Genomic DNA, 26,283 nt, shown 5'->3' on the forward strand with positions numbered 1-26,283 from the left:
TGATTCCTGCCTTAAAGGGAGGCACTCAAGAAGGATCGGTCGAAGCATCGTCGGAGAACTCTACTCCACCAGGTACATTGGGGGGGTAAAACCTTAATTGGAAGAAGTGAGACTATTGAACATATAGACTGGGCTTGTGCAATATATCCTTATTTTACAGGTTGCCCAGGTGGGGGTGGGGGGGATCTCCACACAGAACTGTGCCTAGTGGTAGGGGTCAGAATTCTGCCTATCGTTTCAACCACCTTGCGTTCCTTCCTATCTCTATTGCTGGTTTCCTCGTTATTAATCTGTGTGACATTTTAACCGTACAGTTGATGCACTTTAATGAGATTTGATAACATTGGCGGTACCACTTTAGAATTGTATATATTTATCATTATTGACTTCCGAGTACAAAGTGTGTTATTGTGATCGTGTACATACCTTTGAATAATAATTATATTAAGACTGTTTTCAGTAATACAGTGTGTGGACATTCCTTTGTGGGGGTTTGGGGACTACACTGTACTTAAGAACCAGCCTGCATCACCTCCCGAGAAGCTAGGCCTTGATTGCTCGTCCATTGCAACCGTAATAGAGAATCTTGTCTGGGGTCTTCTGTGCCTCTCCTCTACCATATAGAGAGCGGAAGTATAGACACCCCCTACCAGTCTTTACACCTTGCCCTCAGACTGGCAACCTGTGCAGCCATGATTAGGCTTGTATGCATCACTTTTCTTTGCCATTAGTGTTTTAATTGCTGATCAGCTGTCGTTTCTGCACTAGTCCTTCTCTGTATGTCCACATCCCTGAATTGACTCTTTGTACTGTTCATGTTGCATGCTTTACTTCCCTCCTCATTGGGTCCTGGTTTACAAACATTAATTGAAAGAAACAGAGGATAATGTTCTGTGCAGCTCAAAGTTAACTCACCTTTTGATGCACAGGAATCTACGGTTTAAGGACAATAAGGCAGGTACACAGTGGAATAACACTTCAGCAGGCATGAACATGCAGCACTGTTGCAAAAAACTCAAACCATACATATTAGATGAGGATTGGGGTGGGGGGGAGGGGAAATCACTCGTATCATCTCAGGTTTAATACCAGATTAAACCTTTGCGCATAATGATATCCTAAAAGACACACAGGTTTAGATAAATTGACAGAAGGTTACCTTGCCCTGTCACTCCCACCCCAACCCTTCCAAGTGACAGGAGCTTTTCTTTACCCTCGCCACGGGGAGCCTTTCTGGTGTCACGCGCGTGCTGAGCTAAAGCGATAACGTGCCCCCATGCACCATGCAGAATGGATGGCTGTACATATGAAATCTTGAAGCATGGCTTTTCCCAGATCCTATTCGCTGGTACAGTCTGTTCTACATGTGCAACTTCTGATGTACCCTAAGGTTTGTCCTCTCGTTAAAGTGCTGTCCACATTCCGTGCATTCATACGGCTTCTCTCCAGTATGGAGCCTCAGATGGTTTTTCAGAGCAGAGTTGTGCCTGAAGCTTTTCTTGCACTCTCTGCATGTATAGGGCTTCTCCCCAGTATGGATCCTGCCATGGGTGAGCAGCGAGGAGTAGTTACTGAATCGCCTATTGCACACAGTGCACTCATAAGGTTTCTCCCCAGTATGACTCCTGATGTGGCTGCTCAGAGATGAGGCATGCCTGAATCTTTTCTTGCACTCTGGGCACTCATAGGGCTTCTCTCCAGTATGGATTCTCTGGTGGCTGTACAGATATACCCGTTGATTGAAGCGTTTCCCACACTCTGTACACTGGTATGGTTTTTCTCCTGTGTGCGAGAGCAGATGTTCTGTCAGCGCTGATGTTCTATTAAAGTGTTTCCCGCACACGCTGCACCCATACGGCTTCTCCCCCGTGTGGGTCATTTGATGATTCTTCAGGTAGGTGGAGTGACTGAAGCTCTTCTTGCACTCAGAGCATTCGTAGGGTTTTTCCCCAGAATGGGTCATGCAATGTTTTTTCAGAGTTGAGGAGTGACTGAAGCTTCTCTTGCACTCTGCGCATTCAAAAGGCTTCTCATGTGTATGGCTTCTCTGATGGCTGATGAGATGAGACTTCAAAGCAAAGCTTTTCTCACACTCGGTACACTGGTATGGTCGCCCACCAGTATGGACCTTTTGATGGCCATGTAGGTAGGACTTCATGGTGAAGCTTTTGTCACACTCCTTGCACTTGTATGGTCTCTCCTTAGCATGGATCTTCCGATGCTCGCACAGTGTTGAGCTCTGAGTGAATCGTTTCCCACACTCTGCACATTGGTATTGTCGCTCCCCAGTATGGATCTTCTGATGCTGGTACAGATTTGAACTCTGAGCAAATTTCTTTTCACAATCCGTACACTGGTACAATCTCTCTTCAGTGTGAGATTTTGGGTCATTTTCCACAGAATGGATCACATGATGCCGGGTCAGATGTGACTTCACTGTACACTTATAGGGCCTCTCACCTGTGTGGGACCTCATGTGTATGTCCAGACGGCTGCTGTTAATGAAGCTCTTGCCACAGATGCTGCAAGTAAATGCTCTTTCCTGCGAGTGCATTCTCATATGGATCTTGAGCTGCGAGGACGTGATAAAGGTCTCCTCACAGTATGTGCATCTTCCAGGCTGCATTTGCCGACTGTTGCTTTTGGTAAAGGCTCCATTTCCTATGAAAAGAAGCAAATGTTCTAGTTATTCTTGCATCATCATTTAGGCTACAATCCAATAGTGCCAATGCAGAGCTGCAAGTTTTTGTTTCCGTTCACTACTAACACTCAGTGGGTGATATCCGTGTCTCTCCCTCAACCAGATTAAAGTTACAATAACAAATAGAATTTTGAAACCTAAACTGAGTTTACAAGCATATAATCTAAAATACTAAAACATGGAAACACCGAGTCTTTACATCTACAGGAAATAAACGATAAAGCAATTCAGAATGTCTCCCTTCTTGATTTGCAACACACACTGTCCTGTGGCCATTCCCAACAATAGTGCATGACACTGAAGACCCTCATAGGAATCCCGCCATTCCCTACAATAGTGCAGGACAAGGAAGACCCTCATAGGAATTCTGCCATTCCCAACAATAGTGCATGACACTGAAGACCCTCATAGGAATCCCGCCATTCCCAACGATAGTGCATGACACTGAAGACCCTCATAGGAATCCTGCCATTCCCAACAATAGTGCACGACACTGATCACCCTCGTAGGAATCCTGCTTTAATTAGATACAGAATTATTTCAACTACAAAAATTAACTGGGCAAAATGTGTTTAGGGAAATGTGAAAGTTACAGACCTGTAAATAATCTATTCCATTCAGGGGATTATTTGCTATACTGTGTGTTTCGTCCTGTCTGCTAGCACCAATTTGAGGTTTTTGACATTTGTTGGGAAGGAAATGAACCTATCCCAGGCGCTTTAGGGTGAGGCAGGAGGAGACCCGTGATGTGCCAGGGATTAGGGGGCTAAATAACAGACCCTGCACAGACATTATGTGAATTGTAGATAGTGCGCACATATAAACAGGCGCCATTTTGTAGCTATGGCAGAAACATGGGGCATGCATGGAAGCACGTTAGACACAGGCTGCAAACCTGATGAAGACACCCAAGTAGGCCCAAGCGCTGACGAGAGAGACCTGCACTGTTAATTCCCACAGAAGCGGTCCTTTGTCCTAAAACTGTTGCCATGACATCTATCCCGAGAAAGAACGGATCCTGCAAGGCCATGAGACGGTGCTAGGCGCCTCGCTGTATGCGTTATCACAACCAGGCATGGTGTGTACTGCGAGGTGCGGGGAGGGATACATTATAGTTCAAAAGCAATTGTGGAAGCCGGATGACAACTGGGATGAGAAATGTGTTCAGGTCGCAGTGACCTCAAGCCTCCCCCTGTACCAATCCATGATCATGCCATGGGCCCTGTGTAGTAATGATCATGCCAGGAGCCCTGTGTAGTTAAGAGTAGAACCGTCAGAAACAAAATTGTCTTTTTGACCTTGGTTCCCTGGAGACAATGAGCCCAGCTGACCCCACGTGATGTAAGACGGACAGACGGGGCTGGGGTCAATGGCATCCACTATGGAGTAGGCTCTCCATGTATAGGGTCACACCAACCACACACGCAAGTTATTACTTTATAGTGATGACACTGTGCCCCCTTTTAAGCTCTTGCTTGCACCCTTTTTGCTCAGAATGTTCCTGAGCAGCAGAGTTCTTTGCTGGCACACCTATTTTTTGTATAATTAAAACGTATTATCCTTGCAAGAATCTCTGGCCTTTTTTCCCTAATGGGTTGTATTTTATTTCTGGTGTGAGCATTAAGGGGCGTGCCTTCTCATTGATAAAACAAATTAAAATGTACAAAAACGCAAGTGAAATGTAGGGTTTCAGTCTTACCAGTGACTCGTTTTTGCCAACTTACAGAGTAAAAACCTGGAGTAAGAGCAATAAATTGATAGGATCACATAGTTTTTTCAGCGTTCACCGGTGGCTTCAGGAACAGCTCACACCTTGTGCACATGCAGATCCCGGACAGCCCCTCCCTACCATGTGAAGGACTGCCCTCAATATCTGAATAAATAAAAGATGACTGTTTGTGCCCCGGTTTCATCATTTAGCTGTGGCACAATGCTTTACAGGGACATTAGCAAGAGACCCTTCCCTAGCAAGTGCCAGAGACACTGCAAACTTTATACCCATCCCATCCCATCCACCCAAATTCCCTTATATCCCTGCCAGCAAGCTGCTCTTCACCTTCTTTCAGCCACTGCACTGTCTTTAGATCAAGGACACCAAATACCATACTCTTCTCTGCTCCTAGCTCATTGTGAATAACCCCCTGTAGGTTTACAGCATCACCCTTAAAGCCAAGTCTGGTTCCACCTCATAACCAGGTTATATTGGAGGGGGCTGGGCGGTTCACAGTAGGAATATGAGCTAGCGAAAAGAGCTGCCTACAAGAGGCAGTGGTAGGAGTGCAATGCGTGCTCGTGAAAGGAGAGCTGTCTGCTGAGGCCAGGGGTGGGGGTGCAATGTGAGCTAGTGAAAAGAGCTGCCTACAAGAGGCAGTGGTAGGAGTGCAATGTGAGCTCTCTGAAATGAGAGCCGTCTGCTGAGGCCAGGGGTGGGAGTGCAATGTGAGCTAGTGAAAAGAGAGCTTCCTACAAGAGGTGGTAGGAGTGCAACGTGAGCTTGTGAAATGAGAGCGGTCTGCTGAGTGCAATGTGAGCTCATGAAATGAGAGCGGTCTGCTGAGAAGAGTGGTGGGAGTGCAAGGTGAGCTCGTGAAATGAGAGCGGTCTGCTGAGTGCAATGTGAGCTCGTGAAATGAGAGCGGTCTGCTGAGTGCAATGTGAGCATGTCAAATTAGAGCGTTCTGCTGAGTGCAATATGAACTTGTGAAAATAGAGAGGTCTGCTGAGAACAGTGGTGGGAGTGCAGTGTGAGCTAGTGAAAGGAGAGTGTCTGCTGAGGCCAGTGGTGGGAGTGTAGGGTTGCAGGTTGTTTTGTAAGGCCTAATCGCTCATTCCCGACTAACCGGCTCTCCTCTAAGATCTCCTGCCACCTTACTCTACACACACATGCACACCCCACTCCCCCCGCCTCCACCAACACAGCCACCTAAGGCAGAGCCATCAGCACATCAACACTAAGCGATCCATGACTAAGCTCTCCTTTTCAGCCCCATCAAACGCCCACATCAGCGGGTAACCAGACACAAATCGCTGTCGTCCATCAGATCTTGGGCTCTTCCTTATGAGTAACACTCCCATGTGTCTCAGTCAAACCCACAGAAAGCAGACTGGCACTGAGGAACTGGGTACTTCAGACCTGCCCCCCACAGTATCACATCTGCTGCTCCTACTGTCACACTAATGACTCCCCCCGCACCTTTCAAACAGAGTGAAGCACAGCGAGGCCACCAACAGTGGCAAAGGGTTCCTATACAAATGAAATTACATTTAGAAGGGTTACTCAAATACTTTTTTGTGTTAACACATGGTCTGAATTGGGGGATCCAAATAAAAACAAACATTCACTATTCAACTGTTTGGGAAAGTTGAAATGCTATAGGGAAAGCACACTGTTTATTTGTATAACACACCAACCCAGTAGGCATCAGGGTGCTGTTACAGGCATTCTTAAGTTACCTTAGGATTAGTGTAGTGCAAACGCAGGTATACAATGCACAGTTCAGTTACAGAGAGCAGGTTAGCATTTCCTGGCAAAAGGCTCTAAAAGGGTAGGATTATTATTGTGCAAACTCAGGTATACAATGCACAGTTCAGTTACATATAGGCATTCTTAGGTTACCCTAGGATTAGTGTAGTGCAAACTCGGGTATACAAAGCACAGTTCAGTTACATATAGGCATTCTTAGGTTACCCTAGGATTAGTGTAGTGCAAACTCGGGTATACAATGCACAGTTCAGTTACATATAGGCATTCTTAGGTTACCCTAGGATTAGTGTAGTGCAAATGCAGGTATACAATGCACAGTTCACAGTTCAGTTACATATAGGCATTCTTAGGTTACCCTAGGATTAGTGTAGTGCAAACTCGGGTATACAATGCACAGTTCAGTTACAAAGAGCAGGCTAGCATTTCTACGCAGCCAAGCGTGTCTTTTCAGTAGGGTCCCTTGTGCAAGAGACCGGTCTGCAGTTTCCGCAGTGTCCAGGGTGTTCTTCACCACATTCTGGTTAACTAGTCTTCCCTCCGTTACAATGGGGAGAAGCTTTGACTTGGCGGGTTCTGGAAGCTCTTGGAGTCCTTCCTGGAGCGAATTCCATTGGACATCAGCATAGCTTGCTAATAGAGTATTATTATTAGCAACACGTATCGTGTATGCAGCTGCTGACGTGACACGTTTGCCCAGGGCATACAGCCGGTTAGATTCCTTGTCCGGTGGGGATTCTCCCGTGGCAAGGGGTACCCCTGCCCTCTTTCGAGTAGTAGTCATTACCAGTGAATCTGGGATGGCCTGCCCTTTGATGTATAGAGCATCGGAAGGTGAAGGTCCAAACAATTTTTCGACTCTCAGGTTTACTGCCAGTGTTTGAGCGGGTGACAACAATGAGGGAGCTACCTTTCTCTTAACAGAGTTAAGGAGGGGGGTGGATTGACACGCCGGAGGTTTTTCCTTAATGATATCCTCCACAAAATCCTGCTCCGGTACCGCCTATTGAGTGGCAATTTTAAAGAATTCAGCTGCTTTTTTCAACATAGAGTTGAATGCCATTTGGCCATCTACAGGAGAGGCCTGGCGAGCCGGGGTGGACGGAGGAGAGTCTAGGCACACAATATCAGAGTCCTGATCTTGCTGCGTCCATGGGTCCCGATCTTGCTGTGTCCATGGGTCCTGACCTTCCTGCTGGGTTTCCTCCCAGTTGTCCGTAGTATCTTGTTGGTCCTCGTAGTTTTGCAGAAAAGAGGCTTCTTCATTATAGATATCTCTATATGTGTCCATCTGGACCATGTCTTCCTGTTGGAAAACGTGAGACTGATCTTCCTGAATTTGAAAGTTGGGGTCTACCCGAGCCCTTTTTCGGGGGGAGGATGACCAGAAGAACTGATAATCTGCTCCAGCCGATCCATGCAGCCTTCGAGTTTTTTTGTATTCCATTTAGAGGACCCAAACGGGCCTACGTGAGGAGAAACGACGTTTGGCGCAATGCAGCGTCGAAAGGAATCTCTCAGGGTGTCGGAAAGAGGCTCTCGACTATCCTCATAAGCGTCATCAGAATCGGGAACCAAATCTGCCGAAATCTTTTCCACGGCTTGTCCCATAACCTTAGGCGGAACCGGGGTAAGGCCCACCGCCGCTGTAATACTTCCGATGCTGCTTCTGATAGTAGCCGAATCGTCGTGAGACAATGGCTCAGATGATTTATTAGCAGGTGTAATACCTTCCGCGACACTAGAGGGCCTAGCGGTCGGTTTTCCGGTAGAGGCCTAGCAGTAGTTTTCGGGCCTACTGAGGCCTTAGAGACTGTTGAAGCGTCGGGCTCCCGCACTTCGATGCGTGTAGTTTTCAGAGTAGCTCCCTTAGTTTGTTTAGATTGCCCAGTCGCAAAACGCTGCTGTGGATGCGGGGAAGGCTTTGGATCTGAACGATTCGAGGGAACCGGCGAAGTTTTCGCTGGCCCTGTTGGTGCTTTCGCCTTTTTCGACGAAGGCGTCGAAATTGGCATAGAGTTTGTGTGCTTAGTGCGATGCGCTTGTACGCCCCTGTCGCCTGGTGTGGTCCCTTTAGCGAGACCGGAGTCAAGCCTTAAAGGGTGGGGGATGGGTGTGGCAGACCTAGAAGCGTCCGCCTCAAGGTCTATAACATCCAAAATGGACGTTTGGTCATCCGAAGTACCCCTGTCACTTTCGGGAGGCGTGGCGGTGGGGGGAAAGGGGTTCCACGCGTGACATACCATACGCGGCCCCACCGCTTTACACAGCGCTCCTTAAAAGTCTTAGGCCGAAGGAGTTTACACGCCGCACACCGCTTCTCGTCGTGCTCTAGGGGGAAGACAGGCGTTACACGTCCTGTGTTCGTCCTTCCAAGGATATTTGACGTTACACTTGGGGCAGAATCTAAAAGGAGTCATTTCCATAGCCAAAGGGAAGGATGACCAGACCAACAGGGAAAAGAGGGGAAAGTCCGGCCATCGGATCTTAAGCGCCGAAATCCCCAGCCGTAGACGATTCCCCCGTAGTCTTCGTCAAAGATGTTCTTGTTGGGCGAAGTAACTTAACACGGAATAAACCGACAATTTGGTAAAGATAAACAATGTCTCTAGTAAGAGCTGTGCTATAGGGCAATCAGTTATCTTGGCAGATAAAAACAATCTGAGGGACCTCGGTGCGTGAGGGATTCTGGGTATACTACACGTCACAATAGGGATAGTGTTACAGACACACCTATGCCGACGTCCCCTTTCGGTCCCCGAAAGACAAGATGCAATACTCTGCGGTTACCACTGGATGTCGAACCATATGCACAGCATGTGATTCTAAGCAGATTAACAAGCATCAGAAAAAGATATATCACAAGCCCAGTCCATATATTGTTCACAAGCGACTTCCCAATAGTGCAACCCCAAAGTACCTGGCGTTGTAGCGTTCCTTGTCGGGGAATCGACGTCCTTCTTGAGTGCCCTCCCTTTAAGGCAGGGGTCACGAGTCGAACGTCCAACAGAGAACAGGGTGAGCTACAATGGTGAATTTGCAGCTACTTTCCTAGCGGTGCTCGTCAATGGGGAAGCGTAAACGTCCTGCAAGGAAGAGGCGTGTGTGGCACTTCGATGTCGATAGTTCTGGACCGCAAAGAGTTTGAAGCACTGTGGCCCAGCAAGGGCATCGAGTCGTCAGCGTCTGTGGTCTTTGGGTGGTGGGAAACCCACCGGCGGATGCTCCTCGGCTCGCCGACGGCCTGGCCTTCTCCAGCGGGATCAGACGGGCGATGATGCAGACGAGAGTGTCCTTGGATCAAACGTTCTTAGGCAACGGGAGCACTGTGGCTCCGGTCAGCGACGGTGGTCGTCGACAGTGGCAGACAACAGTCCGGGCGCTTCTCCTTGGGATTCCGCGGCAGTCCCGGTCTTGGGTCGGCAGCCTGTCGAAGGTCTGTCTACCAGGGAGCTTTGGCAAATATCAGCTGGTGCACAATGGTCCCTCGTAGCTCGGGAAGAGGCCGCCTTACCAGGTCCTCTCTGGGTCAGTCCTTGGAGACACAGCAGCTTTCAGATTGATGAAGGAGAGCAACAGCAATTCTTCTCGTCCAGCAGGGCTTCAAGGTCAAGCTTCAGTTTCACTCCAGTTACTCTTCGTAGTTTGGACTTCAACTAGGAACAAGATTCCTAGCAGTGAGAGGTCCCCAGATATACGGTTGATCTCCCATTCATTCCGCTGGGTCACAGTCGAGCATCCAATCACTACGAAGGGCATTCAGCAGTCCGTCAGCCAATCAGGCGCACGGTGCACTCAGGCCATTCTTCTCCATCCAGACACTCAACACTGAATGTGGATTCGGACAAGTACCACCCCATTCAGCACTACACACTGCATTCATACCAGTTTCGGGCAGGGCTGTCTCAGTCATTGTGTCAAACACCAGATACTAGACACCCACAACAAGAAGTGCATATTCGTCACACACTCCATTTACCCAGGTCCCAGCCAGAGGTGTACCCACAATATGTGGTCGTTGAGAAGGCTCCAGCCAGTCTGGTCGGCACTTCCCCACACTACCATATAAAGGTAGTCAGGGGGGAAGGGACAGAGTCAGGGCTTCCCGAGACTTCGGGAAGATCAAGGTAACAGCATTGGAAGGCAAGAGGCCACAGGGGCCCATCTTGCCTCCATCAGGAATCTACCGATTCCAATGACAGGGCCTGGCCATCCCAAAATGGAGGACGCTCAGGGCACCAGCCATTTCAGCACAGAGCTGCCACCAGCCCGGACCCTGCTCTGTGGGCCACACACATGTGCCAAAAACATACACTAGGGGCACAGGGTTGTACCCCCACCCATGGGTGCCATAAGGGTATCCCATGGGTCTGTTCACCAAAACCAAAAGAGAGCTGCACCACCAGGACTCCCACATGAACTCCTGTGCGGAAAACACGACAGAACACACAATAAACAGTAAAGGACAAGGATACGGAGGCCCTGTCCCTCTGATGCATTTCCAGCATCACAAGCGGCGACTGAGGAGAATTTATTAATGACATTCATCAGTGCTGGGGCAGATGGCTCAGAAATATATAAGAACATTGTCTGCATACGCTGAGAATTTTGTAGTAACATCATTTACAGTGATACCTTTGAAGTTCTCATTTATTATACTTAATTTGTAAAAGAGGTACTAGGACCAAAATAAACAAAAGCGGGGAGAGTGGGCAACCCTGTCTAGTACCACGAGAAATAGGAAAAGGTTAGAAAGTACCATTAATAAAAAGTCTAGTACAGGGTGATGAATAAAGAAGCTTAATAAACTTAATGAAAGAACTAAATCCATGCCATTTTAAGACCTCAAACATGAAAGGCCGTGAGACACGATCAAAAGCTAGCTTTTTCGGAATCAAGTGAAAGAAGAAGAATAGGAGGGTCAGAGGAATTTTAAGCTTAGGAGAGGACGTGAAAGAGAAGTCTAGTGTTGGAGGAAGCAAATCTGCCTTTGATAAAGCCAGATTGGTCCACATTAATACATTTGGGCATTACTTCTTCTAGTCCATTTGCAATTATTTTGGCAGTAATCTTTGATTCAGAGTTAAGAGAAATGGGGCAATCAATTTTAACAGGAGGGGTCTTTATCTGGCTTTGGAAATAAAATTAATAAAGCTTCTCCAAAAAGGTACTAGAACTAGAATTTTTGTTTTCATGCAAAAAATTCATATTAAGAATGGGGTCATCAGGTTTATAAAAGGTCAGAATAAAAATGAACAAAAGTACAATTGCTTTGATTAGTGTTTGTTATTCTAATGCCTTGTTCATTAACAGTAGAGGTAATAACAGTTCTTTTTCAGATATGCAGCTAATAATTTACCGGCTTTATTGGACCCTCCATAATATTTAGCTTCGGATCTTAATAGGGAGGAGCAATCTTTTTCTAAACTTAATTTATTGAATTCAATGCGTTTGGCTGATAGGGATTTGAAGGTAGTAATGGAACGGTAGTTAAAATATGAGGATTCTAATAGATTAATGGACTTAAGTAATTGATTAGATATTTTCTCATTTTGTTTCTTTTTAGAAGTGACATATTGTATTATGAAACCACATAGCGTTGATTTGAAGGCATCCCGGCTTTTCTGAAGAGAAGTGTCTTTCGGTTTGTTTAGAATAAAAAATTCAGAACAAAAAGCTTTAACTTGTTGGATAAAAGTGAGGTCATTTAATAGGAAAGAATTAAATTCCATCTGGATGAAAGGGTGGGTTGAAGGTCCAATTCTAGGACAGTGGAGACATGGGCATGAACAGAGATGACAATTGGACCGATTTTCTGAGTGAAGAATAGTGGAAACAGTGGAAGCATTGATAAAAATGAGATCAATTCTTGAAAGCGATTTGCGTGGGGAGAGTAAAAGGTGAATTCTAGTAAGTATGGGTGACAGTAACGCCATGAATCAATTAGGTTCAAGTCATTTTTGAAATTAATAAATTGCTTGTGAGATCTGGAATAAACTTGGTGTCAGATTTGCAATCAAAAAGAAAATCACATATTTGATTGCAATCCCCAAAAATGATGATCCGCTCATAATTCAATGGACCACATGTAGTTTCAAGTTCAACCAGAATTGTGGGTCTGGGATATAAGGACCATAAATATTTAACCAGTAACTTATTAACACTGGCTGCAATGATGGACCAACGGCCTGCCGGATCATGCTCTTCTTGGATTAGTTGTAAAATCGACCTTTTTGCTGATAAGTGTGCTGATTCCTCCTTTTTTCCCTACAGCAGGTGCATAAAAGGCATACCTAACCCAACATTTCTTTAAATATATTATTTTCACTAGAGTGGAAATGTGTTTCCTTAATACAAGCAATATCAGCCTTACACTTAACTAAACGACAACATTATTTGCCTCTAAATGGGATGATTTAGACCTTTAACATTTCAAGAAATTATTTTAACACTCATGTTAGTACTATTACAATTGAAATGTTGAACCGTACATAGTAAAAACCAGAAGTAACCAATGTGGTTGTATGTGAGAGTAAAAAATGATAGCTTGATAAATATTGTGAAGCAATGCAATAGGAATATATCCACGTAGCGCAATGTAATGCAACTTGGTAAGGGGAACACACAGGGGAAATGTACATTTAAGGGAAAAAAGGATAAAAGCAAAGAGAAGAAGGTAAAGCAGTAGAAAAGTATCAAAGAGAAGAATGATTATGAATGAGTAGAATAGAGAGAAAAAGAGAGCATAAAGGAGTACAAATATCATTGGGGCAGCCAGAGGCTAGAAGAAGATGGTACTAGCGAGCCCAAAAATGCCTGAACGAGCCATAAAGAAAAAGGTTAAAAGGCCTTATGATCAGGTAGGCAAATAACTATCTTGCGAGGAATATATTAAGCAAAGATAGAAGTTACCATTATGAGGTTGCTACATCATTGTACATTTGTTTAATGGGTGACCTGGATTTATCTCAGAGTTTATCAGAGGAATCGTGAAAGTTTGCTGATGGTTTAGAGTCTAATCTATGTCTGGAATGATGGGATTAACTATTCTTGAGTTTATAGTGGTTAGTAGAACTGGATGCATGTATAAGCTGGAGTATATTGGAGCCGGACGATGAAGAAAAAGACAACGCAGGCAAGGTATCCATCTGCAAAGATTCAAGTGATTTGATCAGGGCAAAAAGTTCCTCACGATTAGAATAGTCTCTGGTGATGCCTTGGGAGGGTATTGGGGGAAAGGAAAGAGTTAATGATCATCCCAGCAGGCTCCAGGAGTCCGTATTTAATATCAACTTTCTTCATTGCTGGTCTCAGTTCAAGGAACCTTTTTCTTTTATTCCGAGTTGATTTTGAGAAGTCTGGAGAAAAGTAAATTCTATTGCCTTGAAAGGTTAGAGGAGAAAGCTTCTTAGCTGTCTGAAGAATTAAACGTGCTTGCTGATGGCATAGGAGACAGGTGATGAAAGGACTAGGAGAGGTATTGTTAGTGAGATGGAGATGATGTGAACTACATGATGCAGAGCAATAGTAGGGATGGCAAATTCAAAAGATGTAGGAGGGAACCTGGCATTGGAGATTAGTGAGGCATTGAGGCGGGAAGAGAGTAGGTTTTCAACACCTCCACCTCTGCCAGTCAGTCGAGGGGAATGAATGAACGATAGCTTGGAGTCGTGTAGGGCTGCCAGAGTGGCAGTGTCAGATGGAGACATTTCAGTGATAGCAAGAAGGTCTAGGGGAGGAGAGCTGGAGTAAACAGTCAGTGGTAAAGAACGTTTTGTTGCATACAGACTGAGCATTGCAGAGTGCAATGTTCAGTTGATGAGGTAAGGAAGAGTAGAGAAATAGGCGAGGTGGCTAGGTGTTAGAGGAGGTATGGTTAGCTCATCATCTTTGTTTGGATATGATGGCCCTGCTCGCCCCCAGAGATATGCGGCCCTGCTCTCCCTCCTCCCCACCCCTCTACTATAACTATGCCTCTGTGTCCTAATCATTCACCCCCTCTCGCCAAATAACACCCTCCCACTTCAATACTCGCACTCCACTACTCAGTCTCACATTGCTCGTCCCCCCCCATGGACTATGGGGGGGGGCCTGCTCGCCCCAACCAGGGACTATGGGGGGGGGATCTGCTCACCCCAACCAGGGACTATGGGGGGGGGGACCTGCTCGCCCTCAAATGCCCAGAGGGCAGACATTGAAACCCCCCAATTTTCTAGAACAGCGTTGCACACATGTGCATCTTTCTCATCCCTGACTGCCTAACTGCCATTCAAGATTGGTGTGCCGCAAATGACCTTTGAATGCCAGCAAGACTGAGATCCTCCTCATCGACACACCATCTCCATCCTTTTCCCGCTCTCTGGCCGGGCTCCCTTGGACCTCCTCCTACCCCTAGCCGCGATGCTAAGAACCTCGGGGTCATCTTCGACTCCACACTTTCCTTCTACGCCTATATCTCTGAGGTCTCTAAAAAGTCAAACTTCCTACTGCACCTCCTCAGAGGTATTTTGCCTTTCCTCAGAAGCTCACTGTCTGCCGGCCTCTACTCTCCGTTCTCTACAACTTATCCAGAACAGGACTGCAAGACTTGTCCTTGGCCTCAAGCCCTGGGATTGCATCTCTCCAGCTCTGAAATCACATCATTGGTTCCCAGTGGATGCAAGGATTACATTCAAAACCCTCTGCATCGTCCACAAGGCTTTCTGGGGCCTTGGTCCAAAATACCTTCAGCTATCCCTCCGCAAATACCTCCCCTCTCGATCTCTTCGCTCCTCTAACTCCCTCCGGGTCAATCGTTTTTCAAAGAAACGTGCTGGGGGTAGATCTCCATCTTCGGCTGGGGCCTCCCTCTGGACAGCCTCCCTGCCACTCTAAAACTTGGAGAACCATCTCTGGTTCCGGAAGCTCCTCAAGACCTTCCCTCTTTGCTTCTGCCTTCGCTCCCCCTCTCCCCTGCTGATCTGCTCTCTCTTGGCACTGTGCACCTGGCCACCGTCTGTCCCCTGGGCCCAGGTATCTGGTCACCCTGCCACCCTCCTGCACTGACTCCCGGCCACCCCTTGCACTGGGGACTGTATCTGTACCCATACAGCCCCCCCCCCATTTTTTTCCTTCTTTTTCTGCACTTAGACTAACCAGTCTGCTGCCTTAAACACAGCACTTGCCACTTGCTGGCTGCACTACCACTGTTTATTGCCTCAATGTTCTATTTATTATTATTTATTCTGCTCTCCTCTGCTCCGCACTTTCCACTCTCCCCCTTCCGTGCCCTTTTTCCCTTTCCCATGCACTTGCGCATTCTCAATGTCACTGGGCCTAGTAAGATCGTTGTTGTGTTCTCCCCTGTTCCCCTCCCTTGCCTGGTCGCGCTCTGAAACACTTGTGTACGAGCGCGATACAAATAAAAACTGCAGTAGAACGCAAGGAAAGTATGGTTGCTAAGAGAAGTAACAAAAAAAAATCAAGCCAAGTTACCTCAAAGCTAGAATGAAACAGCGCAGCATTCACAGCCTGCACAGCGATTTATGTGAATTGTGAAAAGGAGAATTAATATCTAGGCAGCACCTGAAACATGAATGCCCGAGCAGAGGACACCACATGTCAGAAAACCCAGATTCCTGCCCGGAGGTCATGGACCAGGTTTTCCTGTGATGGGACCACTTTTAATTCCAAAGACTAAAGGGTTCACACATGATCAGGAGTACACTAGTGATATGTTTCATACATATGTGACGTGTGCTCTGCTGGTTCTCAGCAATTAATTCTGCATTATTCTCTCACCTGTGGAGATGGTGGGTTTTCCTTGCGACTTGCTGTGCTGATCATCGCTGCAATAGGTCGCTTCCTCCTCCTCCTCTTTAATGCAGAATGAAATAATTTCATATGCTGTCAAATAAACAAACAATGTAAATACTACAAGCACTCATCGGAGGGGATAAAATCAAAGTGACTTCTTATATTCATTTCAAGGGTTCTTAAATTGAGAAATCATAGACCAGGCACAGAAAGTCGATTATGCTGTACTTGTCAATAAAAGGTTTTGATTGGAAGCAAGAGCGTGAGCAGCGATACAATCACCCTATTCACATCTATTAGAGGCCAATCAGCCACCGCTGAGACGAAGAGGATCAATTCCCCCAGCACGGGTCTATCAGCAGCACATATGGGCCCGCAGATACGGGTCTATCAGCAGCACATATGGGCCCGCAGATACGGGTCTATCAGCAACTTATATGGGCCCGCAGATAACAGGTCCATCAGCAACTTATATGGGCCCGCAGATACGGGTCTATCAGCAGCACATATGGGCCCGCAGATACGGGTCTATCAGCAGCACATATGGGCCCGCAGATACGGGTCTATCAGCAGCACATACGGGCCCGCAGATACGGGGTCTATCAGCAGCACATATGGGCCCGCAGATACGGAAGAGTCGGAGCAGTCATGTGCCGGAGAGGATTGACGAACACCAAGATAGCCTGATTTGTGAAGTGTCTCTTCGAGTTAGGCAGTGTTTACCAAGATGTGATGTACTCCCAAAATGTATAGCTAGTGGCCAAATAAAAAAGGGAAGTCTGCACAGTAGGTTGACTGAAAACATATGCTTTAAGGTATGCACTAAGAAACATCCAGAGAAAGGAAAATAGTTTATTATTTTTTCCTACATACCATTTATTTTTAAAGTGTGCAAAAAGAGACAAATCTAGTTACAACCAATTGTCCAGGAAAGAAAAGACTGTCGGTTCTTTGATGAAGCAGTTAAAAAAAGTGAACATGGTGCTTAAAAATCCTCAGTTTATGCTAAGAATCTAAACGGTGTTACTAAAAATGGCAAATACGGATCACAAGGTGTGGGGTACATTTTAGCGGGTTGTTGAAGAAAGCCTTGAAAGCTTGATCATAGAGTTCAACCCATATATATATATACACACACACACACTCACAATGCTAGGCAATTCTCTGAACAAGAGTACCAACAGCAACCCCATACACGTGTTTCAGCCTTGTAGGGCATCATCAGTAAGGTGGGAGGGTAAAGGGTTAAAAGGTGTGGGGGGTTGGAAGCGTGGGCAAAAGGGGGCGGTTTGGTGGGACGCTCCCCACCAATTTAAAAAGTATTTTTTTCGTTAAGATGTAATTTGTTCTTTTTTAATTCGTTCAAATCACATGTAATCCATGCCATCATCTTGAAGAGCCACCAAAAGAGATCCAGGCCTAGGTTTCACAGGGTGAGAAGATGCCCAGTGAGGAATGCCCAGTGAGGAAATACAAAGCCCCAAGACCCTGGAGATTGAGACAAGCAACAGATGGAAGACAGAAGCCACTGCAGACCCATATGCACAGGCTAGTTTCAACCTCTGGTTTCCATTTTGGATGCAATACTGGTTCCCGTTGCAGGGTCTGCTTGCAGAGACCTTGAAGGTAACATCACTGGTGATGCTTGGTTAGGTTAGAATTCAATTTTTCCAACATTGAAGTCCAAAACCTTATGTTTCCTACACTTCTGTGAAGTTGATTTATACCGAGCACCGTTGCCACCTACAGGCAGTCTTCCAGGCGGTCAAGTGGCTTTGCAAGAGAGGAGGGCTGGGTGTGTTAGTGGGGATAGGATAGGATGATAGGATAGATTCAAAACCAGGAGAAACTGGCGCCTGAGCATTGTCTTGCGTGTGGCAGTTGGTTCGGGAGGCCCTGTGTGTTGTAACCGTACGGGTAGGACTCTGTGCCTCGGACGGGTGCAAGTGTTTATCTTGGGTCGGTGCATTGAGCGATTGTTAGGATGGGGTTTGTGGTTGTGCGCAGTGGTTAGTTCTATCCATAAGGAGTCCAGAGTGGCAGATGGATGTTAGGTGTTTGAATATATAATGTTGGTGTGCATCGGTGTAGAGTCGATGGACACATTTTCTGCTGTCAGAAACTTCAATCGAGGTCCTCCTGCAGCTGCAACTCATTTATCATGTGTGCTGCCATTTTAGTAGCCGATATTGTTAGGGAGAATTCTCTCTTTAGGCTGAATTTCCTAACCTAGTGAGTCCCCCAGCAGCTTTGCTGGATTTCTAGAGTTTCTTTTTTCTCCTGCCAAGAGGGAGACTCTTTTCCTCCCACTCTTGGACATTATTTATGGTGTTCCTTTGACTGTTAATGTGTTTTATGGGCTATGGGGTCCTTTACTCCATAGGGTCTCATGTGTTTTTCCTATGTGTGTTACACAGCACCCTCCGTGCAGTAACACAGGGGTGTCATAGTGACACCCCACCATAGACTCCATACCCTGGGACTGACTACTGTCTCCCAGGGCATGTAAAGTCACCATTGGCTTTACTAGTCCCAAATTATTAACAGAAACCAGTACAAACCATCATATTGTGGACGTACTGGTCGGGGCAATTCAATTGCCCTGGGGTCTGTCAGTCGAGGGGGCACGTCTCCGTCCCCCCTGATCGTGTTTTGGCTGGTGGCAGTGGATACTACTTTTTATATTCGACCGTGAATATATCCCTATGGGATTTTCACATTGTTCGAGGCTACCAACTTTAATTATTTAATTCTCATAGCCTCGAACATACCACCGGTTTATTTATTTAATATTAATTCGCCGGTTGGTATTTTTTGCCAGGACTCGATTCTAAAATGGCGTTTGTGTTCTCTTCTGTGACTCCAACCCAAGTCAAGCCCTTTGTTCCACTTTTTGGCGGGCTTCTCCACAGAAGCCTCCAAAAGTGGTGCCACTATGTCTGGGTACCACAGAGGGTGTGGGAGGGGGTTTAGGCAACCTGGACTGAGTTACCTTGGTAACTCAAGTCGCACTCTTGTGTGATTGGCCCAAGTGGTGAGCCGGCCGGCTCACCACTTAGCATGTTTGATTGACAGCTAGGCTGAGTGAATGGGGGTGTGCTGCATAAAAGCAGGGCTTTGGGGACTGGAACTTCAGAAGTTGCCACAGGACCTGAGAATCCGACGCGAGAGAAGCTGAGCCGACCTACCACGACGACACCACCGGTGGAGCCCTGCGGAACCGACTCACCACTTCCCGACGACAGAGAAGATCTCCCGGCTGAAGAGGCTTCTTCCCCTGACTGGTGGGCACAACCAGTTTTACCTTCTCTTCTTCGCATCCTCGGACGTCTTGTGGTCGAATTGCCCGTGCCAAGCACCCCGGCAACCGGATAGCCACTTACCACTGGACCGCGAAAAAAAGGACCGCTCCTTTTACCTGAGAACTCCGTGGCTGGTTTCTTCCTTGGCAGTGCAACGGACTCCTGTCTTCCTCCCCGACGAGATCCTCTCTTCCCCCGGATGAAGCACCGACTTGCATCAGCCGCCAGGAACAACTGCCCCCGCTGGAGTATTCTCACCACTTTAAGGTACCGTGTCCGCCGGGCCTCCCTTTCTAAAGATTGCTACAAGGTAATAATAACCCCTTAACCTTCTGGACTGGGCTGGCCGCCTTGACCCTCTAACTGGTCCCTTTCTTTTGGTCCAACTCTTTTTGAACCTTTGCAAGACTCTTGTGCACTTCAACCGTGTAACCTTGGACATATTTTGTCCTGATCCTCGTAAAGTGGATCCGGCCTACTGAACTAACTTCATGGTTTTACTTGCCTTCCTCTCTTGTTTTGTTCTTATGAAAGTGTTGGGATCTGTTTCACATTATGCTCGGCTTTTCTCTCCCTTTTAAAACAAATTATTACAGTGCTTTCTACGTTAAGCGCTCACCGCTGTCTGAAAATAAGTGGGGCTTTACTTAAGACTTGTCTAATATTCTTCTAAGGGAGTGTATCTATCTTTTAGTGACCATGTTCTTGAATTGCCTACTATTAGTGCCCGTGTGTTTTTCTAGATGTGGTTTTAAATAAATAATGATATCTCTTTTACACCAACCCCTGGTCAGTGTTTACTTGTTCTACTGTGTTCTTTTGACCGATTGTGAATACTCTGTACTGCCTAACTCTTCTTGATCGAGGTCTGACTGCTCAGCCACAGCTACCAAGTGAATCTGTGTGGTACAGACTGCTACCAAGTGGGTTTACTGCCAAACACCTGTAGTCTTAAATCTTTTGCAGTGGTCCCAGAGGGAACTGCACAGGTTTCTGCCTAACAAATATGGACACCAGTGCCAGGCTGCTCCCAGAGCACCCCATTTGTCCCAGAAAACGTGCTGCAGAATAGGTTGGTCGCAGCTGCATGAATTATTTTTTTAGCTATACGCCCCCAGTAGCCTGGCACTGGCATTGGTGGCCACTAGTCCCCATATGATGGCAATAAGAGCCCTACAACCTGGACATTGTGTCTTCGTTTGGGTTGAAGGAGGACTAACATGCATTTGAAAGTGTGAGTGTAGTGTGGCTAGCCAATCTGCATTGGGTAGCTGTCAAAACATTGAAAGGTGCAAGGCTGTGAATGGAGGGGCACCTCAGGCCATGAAGCTCGAAAGAGTAGACCACTCGGAGGATCCTGCTGCTGCTGAGCAACTGAGAAACGATGCCTCTCCATGCTAGGGAATGCCGTCTCAAGCAATCTCTAGTTTATGCTAGGGAATCTCATCTAATGCGCGTCCATCCAGGCATTCCTGATCCTCCCGATGGAGAACGTTGCCGCTGCATGCGAGAATCTCGTCTCAAGCGCGTCTATCCACCATTCCCGATACATCCGGCGGAGAAACTCTGGTTCATGCTAGGGAATCTCATCTAACGCACGTCCATCCAGCCATTCCCAATCCTCCTGGAGAAGCTCTGCCTCTCCATGCTAGGGAATCTCATCTACAGTGCATCCATGCAGCCATTCCCGATCTATCCCTCAGCCCTCTTCACCCCCCAGCGGAGAAAGGCTGCCTCTCCATACTAGGGAATCTCATTTCAAGTGCGTACATCCAGACATTCCCGATCCTCCAGACGGAGAAACGTGCCTCTCCATGCTAGGGTATTGTTAGGGAGAATTCTCAGAAATGTGCTAATTTCCCCCACCTTAGAGACCCTTTTTCCCCACTCTCTCATGTATTTTAATGTGATTTTGAACTCGGTTTCTTTTGGTTGTGGAGTCTGAAACTCCATAGGCATCATCTTTTACATTGTGTCACACAGCACCTTCAGTGCAGTGGCACGGGGAAGTCTTTCAGACTCACCAAGGTTTAAATACCTTCTCTGGGATAAACTACTGTTTCCCAGAGCAGTAAGGTGAAATTGACTTTACTTACATTTGTAACTTTCTAGACTCAGCACACACTATCTTACGATAGGGTGCTGGAGGGGTTACCTGGTATCCCCTTTGTCTAGCTTCTCATGTAACATTTTTTATGTTACCCTTTCCTCACTGAATGGCTGGTAGCAGTAGTTTTGTTTGAACTACCATGGTGTGCATTTACCGCGGGCTGCGTTCGCAGCTGCAGTAAAGCACCCAAGAGTGCCATTTTTGTCAAAATGGCCCAGTCTTCTTTTTTCACCATTTCTTTGTGGAAAGGTCATTCTAGAGATTTACTCTGCGCACCAAACCAGGTTTGGTCCCATTGTTCGCTTTGCCCTTGGCGGGATTCACAAGTGAATCCCGCCTCTGGCTCCAGGGTGTCTGCGGTAGTGAGGGAGGTGCCCAAAACTCCCTGTGCTTAGACTCCTAGGAGACCCAAATGCACTCTGTGGTGATTGGCTGGCAAGTAAAGCCACCCTGCTGGGTGATTGACAGCTAGGCTGGAATTAATGGGAGAGAACTGAATAAAAGGCAAGGCTTTTGGCTTGGAAGGCAGAGTCGACCACTGGACGAAGGAACCGAAGAAGAACTTGTAGAGGACGCCTGCTGCAACCCCTGGACTGTTGGTTTGCCCGGTGAAGCCCTGCTGCTGTGCTGAAACTCCATTTGTATCGACAGAGAAGCCCTTGCAAGGACGACTTCTCCCTTTGAGTTGGTGGGACCAATCAACTCCAAATTAAGCCACCTGGACATCCATCTCAGAGCTGGTTGAATTTTCACAAGAGTTACAGCTGGAAACCGTGTAGCCAGGGAGAGGAACACCAGATTGCGTGCGTTGCTTTTAAGCTGGCCAAGAGCTCTAGGAAGATCCTCCCGACTCCCAGGAAGCAAGACTGACAGAGCCCGAGCTCCCCCTCAACAGTGTGCAGGACTCCAGAAGCAAGGAAAGTCCATCTCGACAGCCAGGAACCGCGGTGTTGCTATTTGCGGTAGATGCGAGGAGCTGAAACACTGAATTGAAGATTGCCGGTTGCGAGCGGTGACCGTCACATTGCAGTGCAGGAGTCCCCAGACTTCCTCCCTCTTGTCCCCAAGACTGAGGCCCAGGAACAGGGAGATCTGCAGAGCTGCACATTAAAAGAATTCATCTGCTGCATTTTTTCTTCAATACAAAATGACAGTAAAGTCTGCAAGAGTTTACCTCTTACCGTAGAGAGGCTTGCATCCTCTACTACTCACAAGTCTAATCAGCTTGTGGCCCTAGATTTGATTCTTCTTTTCTTCAAAGACTTCTAAAACATTGTGCAAAGACTTTCTACTTACCTACAAAGAAGTGCTTCAGCACGTATAGACTTTTGCCTATTGACTTTGGCTTAGCCTCTTCCATTGAGCGACTCTTATTGGTTGGGGGGGATCTGAAAGTATTTGCCTGCTAAAGAATATTTGTGGTCTCTTGTACGTTCTAAATAAGCTTTTCCTTCAACTTAGTACTATATGATTCTAAATGCAACAGTGATATATTAATGTCCCCAGCACACTACCAATTGAAGTCACCTGAGGGTGTAGGTAGTGTCTGTGAGCCATCCCAAAAGGGTATCTACTGATTTAGAAATATTAAAAGTGTGTATTTTATGAAGTGTATTTGAGTGTTACTGTTATAGTGCTCCCTTCTGAAGAAGGCTTATTGTAACTGACTGATAAATACATTAATAATTGTTTATTCAAGAACCCTTGAGTGTAAGAGTTTATTTCAATAACTGTAAATCTCTGTTTAACTCCACTACAGCTCACATTGACCCCTCGAGATAAGCCCGGCTGCTCAACACGCTACCAAAACTGTGTAGTACAAGCTTATACCAAAGGTTGGGTTTCCTATACCTGTAGTCAGAGTTGTTTGTAGTGTTCCCAGAGGTTACTGCACACAAACTTTGCCTAACAGGAATCTCATCTAAAGCACATCCCCATGCAGCCATTTCTGATCCTCCCGACGGAGAAAAGTTGCCTCTCCATGCTAGGGAATCTCAGCTAAAGCGTGCATCCATGCAGCCATTCCTGATCCTCCCGACGGAGAAACGTTGCCTCTCCATGCTAGGGAATCTCAGTTAAAGCGTGCATCCATGCAGCCATTTCTGATCCTCCCGACGGAGAAACGTTGCCTCTCCATGCTAGGGAATCTCAGCTAAAGCGTGCATCCATGCAGCCATTCCTGATCCTCCCGACGGAGAAACGTTGCCTCTCCATGCTAGGGAATCTCAGCTAAAGCGTGCATCCATGCAGCCATTCCTGATCCTCCCGACGGAGAAACGTTGCCTCTCCATGCTAGGGAATCTCAGCTAAAGAGTGCATCCATGCAGCCATTCCTGATCCTTCCGACGGAGAAACGTTGCCTCTCCATGCTAGGGAATCTCAGCTAAAGCGTGCATCCATGCAGCCATTCCTGATCCTCCCGACGGAGAAACGTTGCCTCTCCATGCTAGGGAATCTCAGCTAAAGCGTGCATCCATTCCTTATCCTCCCGACGGAGAAACGTTGCCTCTCCATGCTAGGGAATCTCAGCTAAAGCGTGCATCCATGCAGCCATTCCTGATCCTTCCGACGGAGAAACGTTGCCTCTCCATGCTAGGGAATCTCAGCTAAAGCGTGCATCCATGCAGCCATTCCTGATCCTTCCGACGGAGAAACGTTGCCTCTCCATGCTAGGGAATCTCAGCTAAAGCGTGCATCCATGCAGCCATTCCTGATCCTCCCGATGGAGAAACTCAGCCTTTCATGCTAGGGAATCTCAGCTAAAGCGTGCATCCATGCAGCCATTCACGATCCTCCCGATGGAGAAACTCAGCCTTTCATGCTAGGGAATCTCGCCTCAAGCACGTCCATCCAGCTTCCTGCGCGGGAAATACATACCTGCAGCACCTCCATCTCTGTGGTATTCCCTGGACTTGTGTCAATGGCCCCCATGCATTGAACTCACTGCAGGTCCCACAAAAAGCTGGGCCAAGATTCACTATTTTTGTACTTCCCTGTGATTTTATAAGCAGTTTTTAAATTGTCCCTTTCAATCCTGCTGTGGTAAAAGTATTGAACCCTTGCAACTGGTGATAATGTATTTCTTTTTCCATGAAACGTAGCAGGAAGGTAACGGTTACGAAATTTTTTATTGACTTGGAAGGTTTTTGCTGTAGAGCACCATCGTTCAATCTGCTCTATACTCTTAATGAATTGTTTGGGGTAGCTGGGCATTAATACCATTATAAAGGCCCTAGGAGGTCCTAATGGATGGGGAATTGTGTTTGGGGCCTTAGAGACTGCAAATCCATTTTTCCTCAGGATAAAATTGTGTTTCCCATTTTAATCACATACCCTGCCATTGGTTTTAGGTGCTGGTAACAGGTCTAGGGTCTTTCACATGTACTACAGTTGGGATGTGTCTTTGGGAACTGCACTTAGCTGTGTAGGCTACTAGGTACCTACGGTGCTGTGTAGGCTACTAAGTACCTACTTAGGTTGTGTGGTATTCTGTATCTCCCTCTCCGTTGTAGCTCTTGAAAGACTTGCGTCTTTGACAGGTTACCTCGCACTGTGCGGATTAATAAAGGATGTAGTGCTGCACTCTATCAAATTGCTGTTTTCTCAGCCTATGGAGTATTTTGGAGACCGGACCATGCCCGAGAACCCTTGTTTTCTATGATTAATCTGCCCCCAATAAAGACTAGGTATATGGGAAACTGCATGAGCCGAACAACACAACCAAACTCCTTAAAATCTGCAAGGAGCTGGCCAGTCCTAATGCAGCCTCCACCTCTCCGGTTCCCTCCCAGGCCCTCTGTACAGCTCTGGCTTCTCATGCCACCACTAAAACTCAGGACATGTTGTCCTCGCTTTCCTCTTCCTCTCTCAGGCCCCCTTTGGCCACCCCCCCTCCTCTTTTGTCTTCATTCTGTCCGATAACACCTGCCTCTTCATCTGCCTACATGTGCAAGCTAATCAGGGCTTGTAGGCCATTCCTATCCTAGGCTAGCTGTATTATTCTAGCAAATGCATTAATACTTTCAAAATTGGATTACTGTAATACCTTATAACTAGGTGCTAAGAATATATCCTGAATAAAATCCAAATCTTAGAGAACAATGCAATAAGAACTGCTCTGAACATACCTAACAGAGAACATGTTTCAGAAATCAGAAGAGACAATCATTGGCTGAAGATAAATAATAGACTCCTGCTTAAAACAGTTTCCCTCACCTTCAAGTGCCTAAATAATGCAGCACCCCCTTATTCAACAGAGAGAAAATTGTAAGAAAAACCTCTCCCCGCCCATCTAGGGCGGCTAGCACCTTCTGTCTGAACATAGCCAGATTCAAGCTAACAACATCAGGAGGAAATAGTTTCCCAGTGAAAGCCGCCCCGTCCTGGAATGCATTACCCATCTCTCTCTCTCAGAGCCGACCAATCCTTCTCTAGCTTTAGACGCAATACCTTGAATTGGCTGCGATCCAAGGACATCTGATCTATACTTACTATGCACAGATTTGTAATGAGCTCACACTCCGGTTACGCACTGGCTGAATCAATGTACTGTACATACCTGCTTACCTAGTACTCAAATGATCTTTGCCATTAATGTATATCACTATTGTTTAAATGTTGGATTGTTCTCGGTTCACTCTTGAATCTATATGTAACCGGCCAAACTATGTAACCTAAGCTTTAAGTATCCTTTTGCATTTGTTGCGCCGTTACCTCTGGGTTTGGTGCGCCCTACAAATGAATAAACAAACAAACCTGACTATGGTTATAGACAAGTCCGATCTATGAACGTGTTAACAGGTGCTCACCTGCTCTTCAAGAACCATCAGAAACCACAACTTGGGAATAGATTCACATTTGTGTGAAGACGAGTCTCTTCTTGCAACGCCTCTCA

The 26,283-nt window shown here is 46.6% G+C and overlaps 1 protein-coding gene across 2 annotated transcripts in view; it reads right to left on the minus strand.

Moving 5' to 3' along the window:
* Positions 1–885: 885 nt before the first annotated feature.
* LOC138489507 (oocyte zinc finger protein XlCOF6-like) overlaps positions 886–26,283 on the minus strand; it is a 56,750-nt gene continuing 31,352 nt past the window's right edge. The window contains exons 4-5 of one of the 2 annotated variants that reach the window (XM_069617249.1): positions 15,963–16,067; positions 886–2,661 (exon numbers count right to left, since the gene is read on the minus strand). In XM_069617249.1, coding sequence (XP_069473350.1) covers positions 1,361–2,661; positions 15,963–16,067 — 1,406 coding nt within the window. In that variant the 3' untranslated portion in view covers positions 886–1,360. The remainder of the gene's footprint in view (positions 2,662–15,962; positions 16,068–26,283) is intronic. The other variant, XM_069617250.1, reaches the window with a different exon arrangement.

Source organism: Ambystoma mexicanum, chromosome 9 (assembly GCF_040938575.1).
Source record: "Ambystoma mexicanum isolate Mex_15411 chromosome 9, UKY_AmexF1_1, whole genome shotgun sequence".
Classification (NCBI taxonomy): Eukaryota; Metazoa; Chordata; class Amphibia; order Caudata; family Ambystomatidae; genus Ambystoma; species Ambystoma mexicanum.